Source organism: Schistocerca piceifrons, chromosome X, assembly GCF_021461385.2.
Source record: "Schistocerca piceifrons isolate TAMUIC-IGC-003096 chromosome X, iqSchPice1.1, whole genome shotgun sequence".
NCBI classification, from domain to species: Eukaryota; Metazoa; Arthropoda; class Insecta; order Orthoptera; family Acrididae; genus Schistocerca; species Schistocerca piceifrons.
In genome coordinates, this window is record NC_060149.1 from 781,076,636 (window position 1) to 781,088,995 (window position 12,360).

The window sequence follows — 12,360 nt, forward strand, 5'->3', positions numbered from 1 at the left end:
TACATACATACGACAATCGAAAAGCAGTATCAACAAAGCTAAAAAAATTGCGAGTTGCTTTCAGCCTGGTCACTTCAGGGTCTTAGACTGAACTGTCTGCATAGGACTGTATAAGCTGTCCACACGCGAGTGGATGTTAAAGACGGGCCGCGGATATTTCCGACGGATTCTGGAACACGTGCAGTTTCCCTCTGTGAATCAGTGGCGACACGACCTTGCGGCAATCAGCTGCAGTTCTCGGAACAGCTGATACGGTCTCATTATCTGGGTGCACAGGTGCGGACCTCTGCAGCAACGGCCCATTCCACGTTCAGAATGTCCATGAGTTTTTCAGCCGTTTTCACGTGATGGCATGTTCTAGTTACTTTCTGTATTGTGAAGGAGTGGATCACAGACCACATCGAAAAACATAAAATTGTACCGCAAAAGATCTTGTTTGTGGAAAATAACCTAGGAACATTATAGAAAGAAGATTGTAAAGAGTAGAGTGGAGGAAGAGACTGTTGATACATTTATAGACGATGCTCCAGTTGTGGACCAAAGTGTAATAAAAACCTAGCTACAAAATTTTAGGTCATGTTTCCCAAAAAGGCTCAAAAAGTTTTAGGCTTTAGGACGAAACGTGAAAAGGAAAGGATGAATTCTATAAACCAGTGAAAAGTCACTTCTATATACACTACTGGCCATTAAAATTGCTACACCAAGAAGAAATCCAGATGATAAACGTGTATTCATTGGACAAATATATTATACTAGAACTGACATGTGATTACGTTTTCACGCAATTTGGGTGCATAGAGCCTGAGAAATCAGTACCCAGAACAACCACCTCTGGCCGTAATAACGGACATGATACGCCTGGGCATTGAGTCAAACAGACATTGGATGGCGCGTACAGGTACAGCTGCCCATGCAGCTTCAACACGATACCACAGTTCATCAAGAGTAGTGACTGGCGTATTGTGACGAGCCAGTTGCTCGGCGACCACTGACCAAACGTTTTCAATTGGTGAGAAATCTGGAGAATGTGCTGGCCAGGGTAGCAGTCGAACATTTTCTGTATCCAGAAACGTCCGTACGGGACCTGCAACATGCGGTCGTACATTATCCTGCTGAAATGTAGGGTTTCACAGGGATCGAATGAAGGGTAGAGCTACGGGTCGTGACAAATCTGAACTATCACGTCCACTGTTCAATGCGCCGTCAGTGCGAACAAGAGGTGACCGAGACGAGTAACCAATGGCACCACACACCATCACGCTGGGTGATACGCCAGTATGGTGATGACGAATACACGCTTCTAATGTGCGTTCACCGTGATGTCGCCAAACACGGATGCGACGATCATGATGCTGTAAACAGAACCTCGATTCATCCGAAAAAATGATGTTTTGCCATTCGTGCACCCAGGTTCGTCGTTGAGTACACCATCGCAGGCGCTCCTGTCTGTGATGCAGCGTCAAGGGTAACCGCAACCATGGTTTCCGAGCTGATAGTCCATGCTGCTGCAAACGTCGTCGAACTATTCGTGACGATGGTTGTTGTCTTGCGTACGTCCCCAACTGTTGACTCAGGGATTGAGACGGGGCTGCACGATCCGTTACAGCCATGCGGATAAGATGCCTGTCAACTCGACAGCTAGTGATACGAGGCCGTTGGGATCCAGCACGGCGTTCCGTATTACCCTCCTGAACCCACCGATTCCATAATCTGCTAACAGTCATTGGATCTCGACCAATGCGAGCAACAATGTTGCGATACGATAAACCGCAATCGCGATAGGCTACAATCCGTCCTTTATCAAAGTCGGAAACGTGATGGTACGCATTTCTCGTCCTTACACGAGGCATCACAATAACGTTTCACCAGGCAACGCCGGTCAACTGCTGTTTGTGTATGAGAAATCGGTTGGAAACTTTCCTCATGTCAGCACGTTGTAGGCGTTGCCACCGGCGCCAACCTTGTGTGAATGCTCTGAAAAGCTAATCATTTGCATATCACAGCATCTTCTTCTTCCTGTCCGTTAATTTTAGTGTCTGTAGCACGTTATGTTCGTGACGTAGTAATTTTAATGTCCAGTAATGTATATTTTAATTAGGTCGGGTGGGAGGTGGAAACGTTTGTGACCAATCCCAATTAGGTTGTTTAGCCTTTCCAAAGGTCTTCTGCATAGGCTATGACCTCTAGCACGAACTACAATTTGCTTAGCGTCATGCCACTGTCCAAGCACAGCTTCGCAGCTCTTCTTCTGATCAAGCACTGGTAGCGCGCTTCACCAGTGATGCGAGCGCCTCCGCTGCTCGAGCCCAACGTCACTGTACTCATACTACTATCAGCAACAACAGTGTTTTGCGTCAGCTGACCTCAGTCCTTTTGTGACTGAGGACTGCTGTAGCAGCACTCAAACCTGTGTAAACCCACTGACGTTGCAGTTCTCAGGTGCAGGTTTCAAGCTTGCAGCCTTTGCTAAGACGTGGCCTTTCGTGGCCACCTTCTACTGTGACGCCTTAAAACAGCGTCTAGGCGGTGGATACCGTTACCAGTTAATTGTCTGAAATGGAAATTCCCCGCTGGGACTTCTGCCCAGATCGTTTGCAATTTGCAGGGCTTCAGTGTTACTGTTTAGTTCCAGTAACGTAAACGCTACCACGTTTGTCTGGTCTCTGCTTTGTGTCCCTGATTTCCTATTTCGGACTGCTCTTGATGGCTCCCAACAGTCTTAAGCGTAACAACGTACAAGTCATTATATCGTCAATATACGGGAACACAATTCAAGGCACAGCTGTTACATCGGTGCTAACGGGTTTCCGTCGCTACCGCTGTAGTTCCGCGAGTATACGAGTCTCATAACTGTGGCGCTGCGGTCGATACATACTCGTCAACTCGTTTACTCTTACAGCAGCATGGTGGTCGTGGTAAGTTCATGTGGGACTTAACTACTGACGTCATCGGTCCCTAGGCTTAAACACTACTTAATCTAACTTTAATTTACGCTAAGGACAACACACACTCCCATGCCCACGGGAGGACTCGAACCGTGGCAAGTTGCTTGAAACCATGCCGGTAACACGCGCGGCACCGCAGCGTGCAGGAGTGTAAGGCTAGTGGTGACTTTCTGTTAGTACAGAAGACGAGTATACTGTTTTGCTGCCATAAAGTAGTATCGGCAAGACGAAATGACCCATTGTCGGGATCAGATGGCCTTTAACTCTTTGGAGCACGGTGGTATACATAGTATACCACCTTTTGAAAATTTTCTTGGCTCTTTGCACAGTGGTTTAACTGCACGACCACCACTCTAATATGCTCACCTAGTTCTCTACTTATCAGACAGATGGCACTCACTGCCTATAAGGAATCAGTTCCCGCCAAGAATTGCATAGATTACAACTGTGAAAGCTGCGTGCTGAGTTGTGCATGGTTTTTGCGTGTGAATAGTGGTTTATAACGAATTTCTTGTTGCGCCTGTGTTTTTTCCATATCTTGGACGTCACAGCTACGGTATGAACCCATGTATACATTCATATGCACAATCTTCCGTTATTTATATACAATTTATTTTGGTGGTATATTATTTGTACCACCGTGCATGTAGCAGTATTCTATTGCATTTCGTTTCCTAGTATAAAATTCGAAATCCTCCGCTACAAAGTTTAGTTTTTAATTGTGTTGTGACTTATTTTAGCTCTTTCTCCATTTTGTTTTGCTTACGTATTCTTTACTTGGATTCAGGCTGTTGTTTGAAAATGAAAATGTCAAGAAGAGGCTTACGAGATGAAGAAATCGAACGATTATTGTGTGAAATTCCATCAGACGAGGATTCCACTGTTGACACCACAGATGACGAATCTGATTATGAAGCAAGCATTGTTGCGGAGGCTATTGTGTCGTCTGAAGGCGAAGTTTCAGAGAGCGAGGAAGAAAGTGAGTCCACTCCGCCAAAACGCGCTGCTGACACAGCGCCAACTTGGGGACAACAATTCAATGCTACCTCAGGAATGCAGTTCGACAGTGAATCAGGACCAAGTGCTTTTATTAGGGACATTGATGATCCAGAACCTATCGATATATTCGAAAAAATATTTCCAAAAGAGCTAGTTCAGCTAATCGTTTTCCAAACAAATTTATATGCGACGCAATCTGGCAAGTCTTTCACTCCAACAACTGACAATGAAATACGAACTTTCCTGGGAATCAACATTTTGATGGGTATAAAGCGTATGCCAGCATACAGAGACTACTGGTCTAGTGCCCCAGAACTTCATGATCGTTATATTGCATCTCTGATGGCAGTAAATCGGTTTGGATGGTTACTGAGGAACATTCATCTGAATGATAACACATTGCATCCAGAAAAAGGACACCCAGGTTATGACAAACTGTACAAGCTGCGACCAGTGATCAAGATACTATCTGAATCTTTTTCCAAGTGTTACCAACCCAGCAAACACCTAGCAATTGATGAGTCAATGATCAAATTCAAAGGCCGCAACAGTATGAAACAATACATGAGAGATAAACCCATAAAGCGTGGTTACAAAGTGTGGATGCTGTGTGACAAGACCTCTTACAACTTGAAATTTGATATTTACACCGGAAAAGTAGGTGACACAGTGCAAACAGGCCTTGGGGAGCATGTAGTGCTGAGTTTGTCCTCTGAACTCGTAAATAAAGGCCATTATCTTTATTTCGACAACTATTTCAATAGCTATAACTTGTTGGCTGGTTTACAGCAGAGAAACATATATGCCTGTGGGACAGTTCAACCAACAAGGAAACATTTACCCAAATTAAAAACAGACAAAGAATTAAGCAGAGGTGAATTTGACTGGAGGGTCAGCAACTGTGGCATCCTCTACTTGAAGTGGAAAGATAAGAGAGCTGTTCATCTCCTTTCAAATTTTCACAGTCCTGAAGTTACTACAGTGACTCGCCGTGAAAGAGATGGTTCACGCATAGAGCTACCTTGTCCTCAAGCAGTGATGGATTACAATGCACACATGAACAATGTCGACAAGTTCGACCAACTGAAAAAATCATATGAAATAAGCCGGAGAAGTAAAAAGTGGTGGCACCGAATATTCTTTCACCTGCTTGATGTCAGTATCGTCAACAGCTATATAATTTGGAAGGAACTAGGCGATAGAGAAAAAATGACTGCCAAAGTCTTCAGGATGAGTATCCTGCAAAGCTTAGTAACCCAGAAAACACCATTGAGGCCATCTAGACTTCATGAGAGTCAAGTCCACGTAAAGAAAAACAAGCCATATGTTTCCTCACGCCAGCGTCTCGACAATTCATCCCACCAGCCAGAGCGTACTACCGCCAGACGTTGTGCGAAATGCAGTACAAAAAAGAAGCAAGTGCGCACTTTCTGGATGTGCGCTGAATGCAAAGTGCCTTTGTGCCTTAGCAAAACAAAAAGGTGCTTTCAAGATTTTCACAAAAAGGAATAAGAAACATATTTTATTTGTAAGGTTTGTAATTTGATTTTGTATTGTAAATGACCAATTGCCAGAAATAAAATTATTTTACATTAATTATACTAATTATTACTGCTTAGAGTAGAATTTAAAGGTGAGTTACAAGCACAAACCAAGATATCTCAAAAACTTTAGGTACGGCCCTAAGTGGCATGGTGGTATATTATATATACCACCATCTAAAACCAAAATCAATACAATAAAAAATTTTAATTCATGTTTTCCTTTATTAGCAACCCCACCAGACATAGAAAATGCATGTTTTATTAAAAAATTAATTAAACATAAAATCTGTGCATCAAAGAGTTAAAGAAACTGTATTTTATGAGACTGTGGAAGGATCGGTTAGGAGTGCGATGCCGACACGTGTCGTCCGTAGTATGGCGTCCCACGAATACCAGACAGCATGAAATAGAAGGCAGGATCCAGGAAATATCAGAGGTATTCCAATGTTCATGTATAATTTCGCGTATTCACCCGCCAAACATTCACAGTTCCTTATGGCACTCCCTGTTAGTTTACTGAGGAATGAGGCTATGAAGAAAGAAATTTCGGACATTCAACTGCAGATGAATTTTCTGCCAGATCAGGAGTGGAACCGTGATTTCCCCTTCATGTAAGTGGTCACCTTAACTGCCCCGGCTATTCGAGCACTTCCCCCCTCTGACCCAAATCTCGATATGATACAGAGTAGCGCCACCTATCGAATAGACTGCTTGCTCACAACCTAACTGTACTTCCGTAGGTGTTCGGGCACTGTTCTGCATCTGCACTGAAACATTGTAACGCTGTCAAGCGTACATACAGCGTGGTCCATTGATCGTGACAGGGCAAAATATCTCACAAAATAAGCGTCAAACGAAAAAACTACAAAGAACGAAACTTGTCTAGCTTGAAGGGGGAAACCAGATGGCGCTATGGTTGGCCCGCTAGATGGCGCTGCCATAGGTCAAACGGATATCAACTGCGTATTTTTAAATAGGAGCCCCCATTTTTTATTGCATATTCTTGTAGTACGTAAAGAAATATGAACGTTTTAGTTGGACCACTTTCTTCATTTTGTGATAGATGGCGCTGTAGTAGTCACAAACATATGGCTCACAATTTTAGACGAACAGTTGGTAACAGATAGGTTTTTTAAATTAAGATACAGGACGTAGGTACGTTAGAACATTTTATTTCGGTTGCTCCATTGTGATACACGTACCTTTGTGAACTTATCATTTCTGAGAACGCATGCTGTTACAGCGTGATTACCTGTAAATACCACATTAATGCAATAAACGCTCAAAATGATGTCCGTCAACCTCAATGCATTTGGCAATACGTGTAACGACATTCCTCTCAACAGCGAGTAGTTCGCCTTTCGTAATGTTCGCACATGCATTGACAATGCGATGATGCATGTTGTCACGCGTTGTCGGTGGATCGCGATAGCAAATATCCTTCAACTTTCCCCATACAAAGAAATCCGGGGACGTCAGATCCGGTGAACGTGCGGGCCATTGTATGGTACTTCGACGACCAATCCACCCGTCATCAAATATTCTATTGAATACCGCTTCAACCGCACGCGAGCTATGTGCCGGACATCCATCATGTTGGAAGTACATCGTCATTCTGTCATGCAGTGAGACATCTTATAGTAACATAGATACAACACTACGCAGGAAATCAGCAAACATTTCACCATTTAGATTGTCATCTATAAAATGGAGGCCAATTATCCTTCCTCCCATAATGCCGCACCATACATTAACCCGCCAAGGTCGCTGATGTTCCACTTGTCGCAGCCATCGTGGATTTTCCGTTGCCCAATAGGGCATATTATGCCGGTTTACGTTACCGCTGTTGGTGAATGACGCTTCATCGCTGAATAGAACGCGTGCAAAATAATCTGTCATCGTCCCGTAATTTCTCCTGTGCCCATTGGCAGAACTGTACACGTCGTTCAAAGTCGTCGCCATGCAATTCCTGGTGCATAGAAATATGGTACGGGTGCAATCGATGTTGATGGAGCATTCTCAACACCGACGTTTTATAGATTCCCGATTCTCGTGCAATTTGTCTGCTACTGGTGTGCGGATTAGCCGCGACAGCAGCTAAAACACCTACTTGGCCATCATCATTTGTTGCAGGTCGTGGTTGACGTTTCACACGTGGCTGAACACTTCCTGTTTCCTTAAATAAAGTAACTATCCGGCGAACGGTCCGGACACTTGGATGATGTCGTCCAGAATACCGAGCAGCATATATAGCACACGCCCGTTGGGCATTTTGATCACAATAGTCATACAGCAACACGATATCGACCTTTTCCGCAATTGGTAAACGGTCCATTTTAACACGGGTAATGTATCACGAAGCAAATACCATCCGCACTGGCGGAATGTTACGTGATACCACGTACTTATACGTTTGTGACTATTACAGCGCTATCTATCACAAAGCGAAAAAAGTGGTCCAACTAAAACATTCATATTTCTTTACGTACTACACGAATATGTAATAAAAATGGGGGTTCCTATTTAAAAAACACGCATTTGATATCCCTTTGACGTATGGCAGCGCCATTTAGCGGGCCAGCCATAGCGCTATCTGGTTTCCCCCTTCAAGCTAGACTAGTTTCGTTGTTTGTAGTTTTTTCGTTTGATGTTTATTTCGTGAGACATTTGGCACTGTCACTGTCAATGGACCACCCTGTATTAAATACAGCTGGTGTCTTTCCTTCCGGACATGCATGTCTGAAAGAACAGACACCATTTATTCGATTGCTTCAGTGAGGATGCACGACAGTATCTGACCCTTTCGGGAATACAGTTTAGCTGCGAGCAAGTGTAGGAACGGGTATGGGGCGCTACCCTGTAGAGTTCGGCATATGGAGATGTGGGTTGGATGGGGGATGTGCTCGGAGAGCGGGACTGCTCGCGTAAGGCTGTGTAATGGAAGCAGGTAGTAGTGCCTTAAATAATTACTCGTGGAGTAGACTGATTGAGTATACAATAAAAGGTCAATTTTACTGATCAAATCACACAATGGTGACCCAAGGTATAAATCCTATACTTAGTATACCCTAATGACTGCAAGTTAATATAGGAATGACAAACAGGGTGAATCCACTAAATGTTGAATTACTGAAGCAGAATCTTATGAAATACTGTTTCTAGCCTTTAACTTTCATAATACAAAAGGTGGGAATTTAAGGAGATGGGACCTGGATAAACTAAAAGAACCAGAGGTTGTACAGAGATTCAGGGAGAGCATAAGGGAGCAATTGACAGGAATGGGGGAAAGAAATACAGTAGAAGAAGAATGGGTAGCTTTGAGGGATGAAGTAGTGAAGGCAGCAGAGGATCAAGTAGGTAAAAAGACGAGGGCTAGTAGAAATCCTTGGGTAACAGAAGAAATACTGAATTTAATTGATGAAAGGAGAAAATATAAAAATGCAGTAAGGGAAACAGGCAAAAAGGAATACAAACGTCTGAAAAATGAGATCGACAGGAAGTGCAAAATGGCTAAGCAGGGATGGCTAGAGGACAAATGTAAGGATGTAGAGGCCTATCTCACTAGGGGTAAGATAGATACCGCCTACAGGAAAATTAAAGAGACCTTTGGAGATAAGAGAACGACTTGTATGAATATCAAGAGCTCAGATGGAAACCCAGTTCTAAGCAAAGAAGGGAAAGCAGAAAGGTGGAAAGAGTATATAGAGGGTCTATACAAGGGCGATGTACTTGAGGACAATATTATGGAAATGGAAGAGGATGTAGATGAAGATGAAATGGGAGATATGATACTGCGTGAAGAGTTTGACAGAGCACTGAAAGACCTGAGTCGAAACAAGGCCCCCGGAGTAGACAATATTCCATTGGAACTACTGACGGCCGTGGGAGAGCCAGTCCTGACAAAACTCTACCATCTGGTGAGCAAGATGTATGAAACAGGCGAAATACCCTCAGACTTCAAGAAGAACATAATAATTCCAATCCCAAAGAAAGCAGGTGTTGACAGGTGTGAAAATTACCGAACTATCAGCTTAATAAGTCACAGCTGCAAAATACTAACACGAATTCTTTACAGACGAATGGAAAAACTAGTAGAAGCCAACCTCGGGGAAGATCAGTTTGGATTCCGTAGAAACACTGGAACACGTGAGGCAATACTGACCTTACGACTTATCTTAGAAGAAAGATTAAGGAAAGGCAAACCTACGTTTCTAGCATTTGTAGACTTAGAGAAAGCTTTTGACAATGTTGACTGGAATACTCTCTTTCAAATTCTAAAGGTGGCAGGGGTAAAATACAGGGAGCGAAAGGCTATTTACAATTTGTACAGAAACCAGATGGCAGTTATAAGAGTTGAGGGACATGAAAGGGAAGCAGTGGTTGGGAAGGGAGTAAGACAGGGTTGTAGCCTCTCCCCGATGTTGTTCAATCTGTATAGTGAGCAAGCAGTAAAGGAAACAAAAGAAAAATTAGGAGTAGGTATTAAAATTCATGGAGAAGAAATAAAAACTTTGAGGTTCGCCGATGACATTGTAATTCTGTCAGAGACAGCAAAGGGCTTGGAAGAGCAGTTGAATGGAATGGACACTGTCTTGAAAGGAGGATATAAGATGAACATCAACAAAAGCAAAACAAGGATAATGGAATGTAGTCTAATTAAGTCGGGTGATGCTGAGGGAATTAGATTAGGAAATGAGGCACTTAAAGTAGTAAAGGAGTTTTGCTATTTGGGGAGCAAAATAACTGATGATGGTCGAAGTAGAGAGGATATAAAATGTAGGCTGGCAATGGCAAGGAAAGCGTTTCTGAAGAAGAGAAATTTGTTAACATCCAGTATTGATTTAAGTGTCAGGAAGTCATTTCTGAAAGTATTTGTATGGAGTGTAGCCATGTATGGAAGTGAAACATGGACGATAAATAATTTGGACAAGAAGAGAATAGAAGCTTTCGAAATGTGGTGCCACAGAAGAATGCTGAAGATTAGATGGGTAGATCACATAACTAATGAGGAAGTATTGAATAGGATTGGGGAGAAGAGAAGTTTGTGGCACAAGTTGACCAGAAGAAGGGATCGGTTGGTAGGACATGTTCTGAGGCATCAAGGGATCACCAATTTAGTATTGGAGGGCAGCGTGGAGGGTAAAAATCGTAGAGGGAGACCAAGAGATGAATACACTAAGCAGATTCAGAAGGATGTAGGTTGCAGTAGGTACTGGGAGATGAAAAAGCTTGCACAGGATAGAGTAGCATGGAGAGCTGCATCAAACCAGTCTCAGGACTGAAGACCACAACAACAACAATACAAACCCTGATAATCAAAGACTTAACAGGATGTTATTAAGGCAAGAATCTTTAAAACAAGAAATACAAAATACAAAATTATTACTTTTACACTACTGGCCATTAAAATTGCTACACCACGAAGATGACGAGCTACAGGCGCGAAATTTAACCAACAGGAAGAAGATGCTGAGATATGCAAATAATTACCTTTTCAGAGCATTCACACAAGGTTTTCGCCGGTGGCGACACCTACAACGTGCTGACACGAGGAATGTTTCCAACCGATTTCTCATACACAAACAGCAGTTGACGGGCGTTGCCTGGTGAAACGCTGTTGTGATGCCTCGTGTAAGGAGGAGAAATGCTGTCCATCACATTCCCGACGTTGATAAAGGTCGGATTGTAGCCTATCGCGATTGCGGTTTATCGTATCGCGACATTGCTGCTCGCGTTTGTCCAGATCCAATGACTGTTAGCAGAATATGGAATCAGTGGGTTCAGGAGGGTAATACGGAACGCCGTGCTGGATCCCAACGACCTCGTCTCACTAGCAGTCGAGATGACAGGCATCTTATCCGTACGGCTGTAACGGATCGTGCAGCCACGACTCGATCTCTGAGTCAACTGATGGGGTCGTTTGCAAGATAACAACCATTTGCACGAACAGTTCGACGACGTTTGCAGTAGCACGGACTATCAGATCGGAGACCATGGCTGCGGTTACCCTTGACGCTGCATCACAGACCGGAGCGCCAGCGATGGTGTACTCAATGACGAACCTGGGTGTACAAATGGCAAAACGTCATTTTTTCGGATGAATCCAGGTTCTGTTTACAGCATCATGATGGTCGCATCCGTGTTTGGTGACATCGTGGTGAACGCACATTGGAAGCGTGTATCCGTCATCACCATACTGGCGTATCACCCGACGTGATGGTATGGGGTGCCACTGGTTACACGTCTCGGTCACCTCTTGTTCGCACTGACGGCACTTTGAACAGTGGACGTTACATTTCAGATGTGTTATGACCCGTGGCTCTATCCTTCATTCGATCATGCGAAACCCTACATTTCAGCAGGATAATGTACTCCCGCAAGTTGCAGGTCCTGTACGGGTCTTTCTGGATACAGAAAATGTTCGACTGCTGCCCTGGCCAGCACATTCTCCAGATCTCTCACCAATTAGAAACGTCTGGTCAATGGTGGCCGAGCAACTGGCTCGTCACAATACGCCAGTCACTACTCTTGATGAACTGCGGTATCGTGTTGAAGCTGCATGGGCAGCTGTACCTGTACACGCCATCCAAGCTCTTTTTGACTGAATGCCCAGACGTATCAAGGCCGTTATTACGGCCAGAGGTGGTTGTTCTTGGTACTGATTTCTCAGGATCTATGCACTCAAATTGCGTCAAAACGTAATCACATGTCAGTTCTATTATAATATATTTGTCCAATGAATACCCGTTTATCATCTGCATTTCTTCTTGGTGTAGCAATTTTAATGGCCAGTAGTGTATAAAACTGTGATACAGTCATCTTCATTTACCCCTTTATCGAACAAACCATAATCGTGGGAATTACTTGTCTTC

General features: G+C 43.6%; 1 protein-coding gene across 1 annotated transcript in view; it reads left to right on the top strand.

Annotated features, from left to right (window-relative positions):
- The first annotated feature begins 3,752 nt into the window (after positions 1–3,752).
- The window catches only part of LOC124722705 (piggyBac transposable element-derived protein 4-like), a 52,071-nt gene continuing 43,463 nt past the window's right edge, over positions 3,753–12,360 (top strand). Inside the window, exon 1 of the mRNA XM_047247842.1 lies at positions 3,753–4,601. Within this exon, the coding sequence (XP_047103798.1) occupies positions 3,753–4,601 (849 nt within the window). The remainder of the gene's footprint in view (positions 4,602–12,360) is intronic.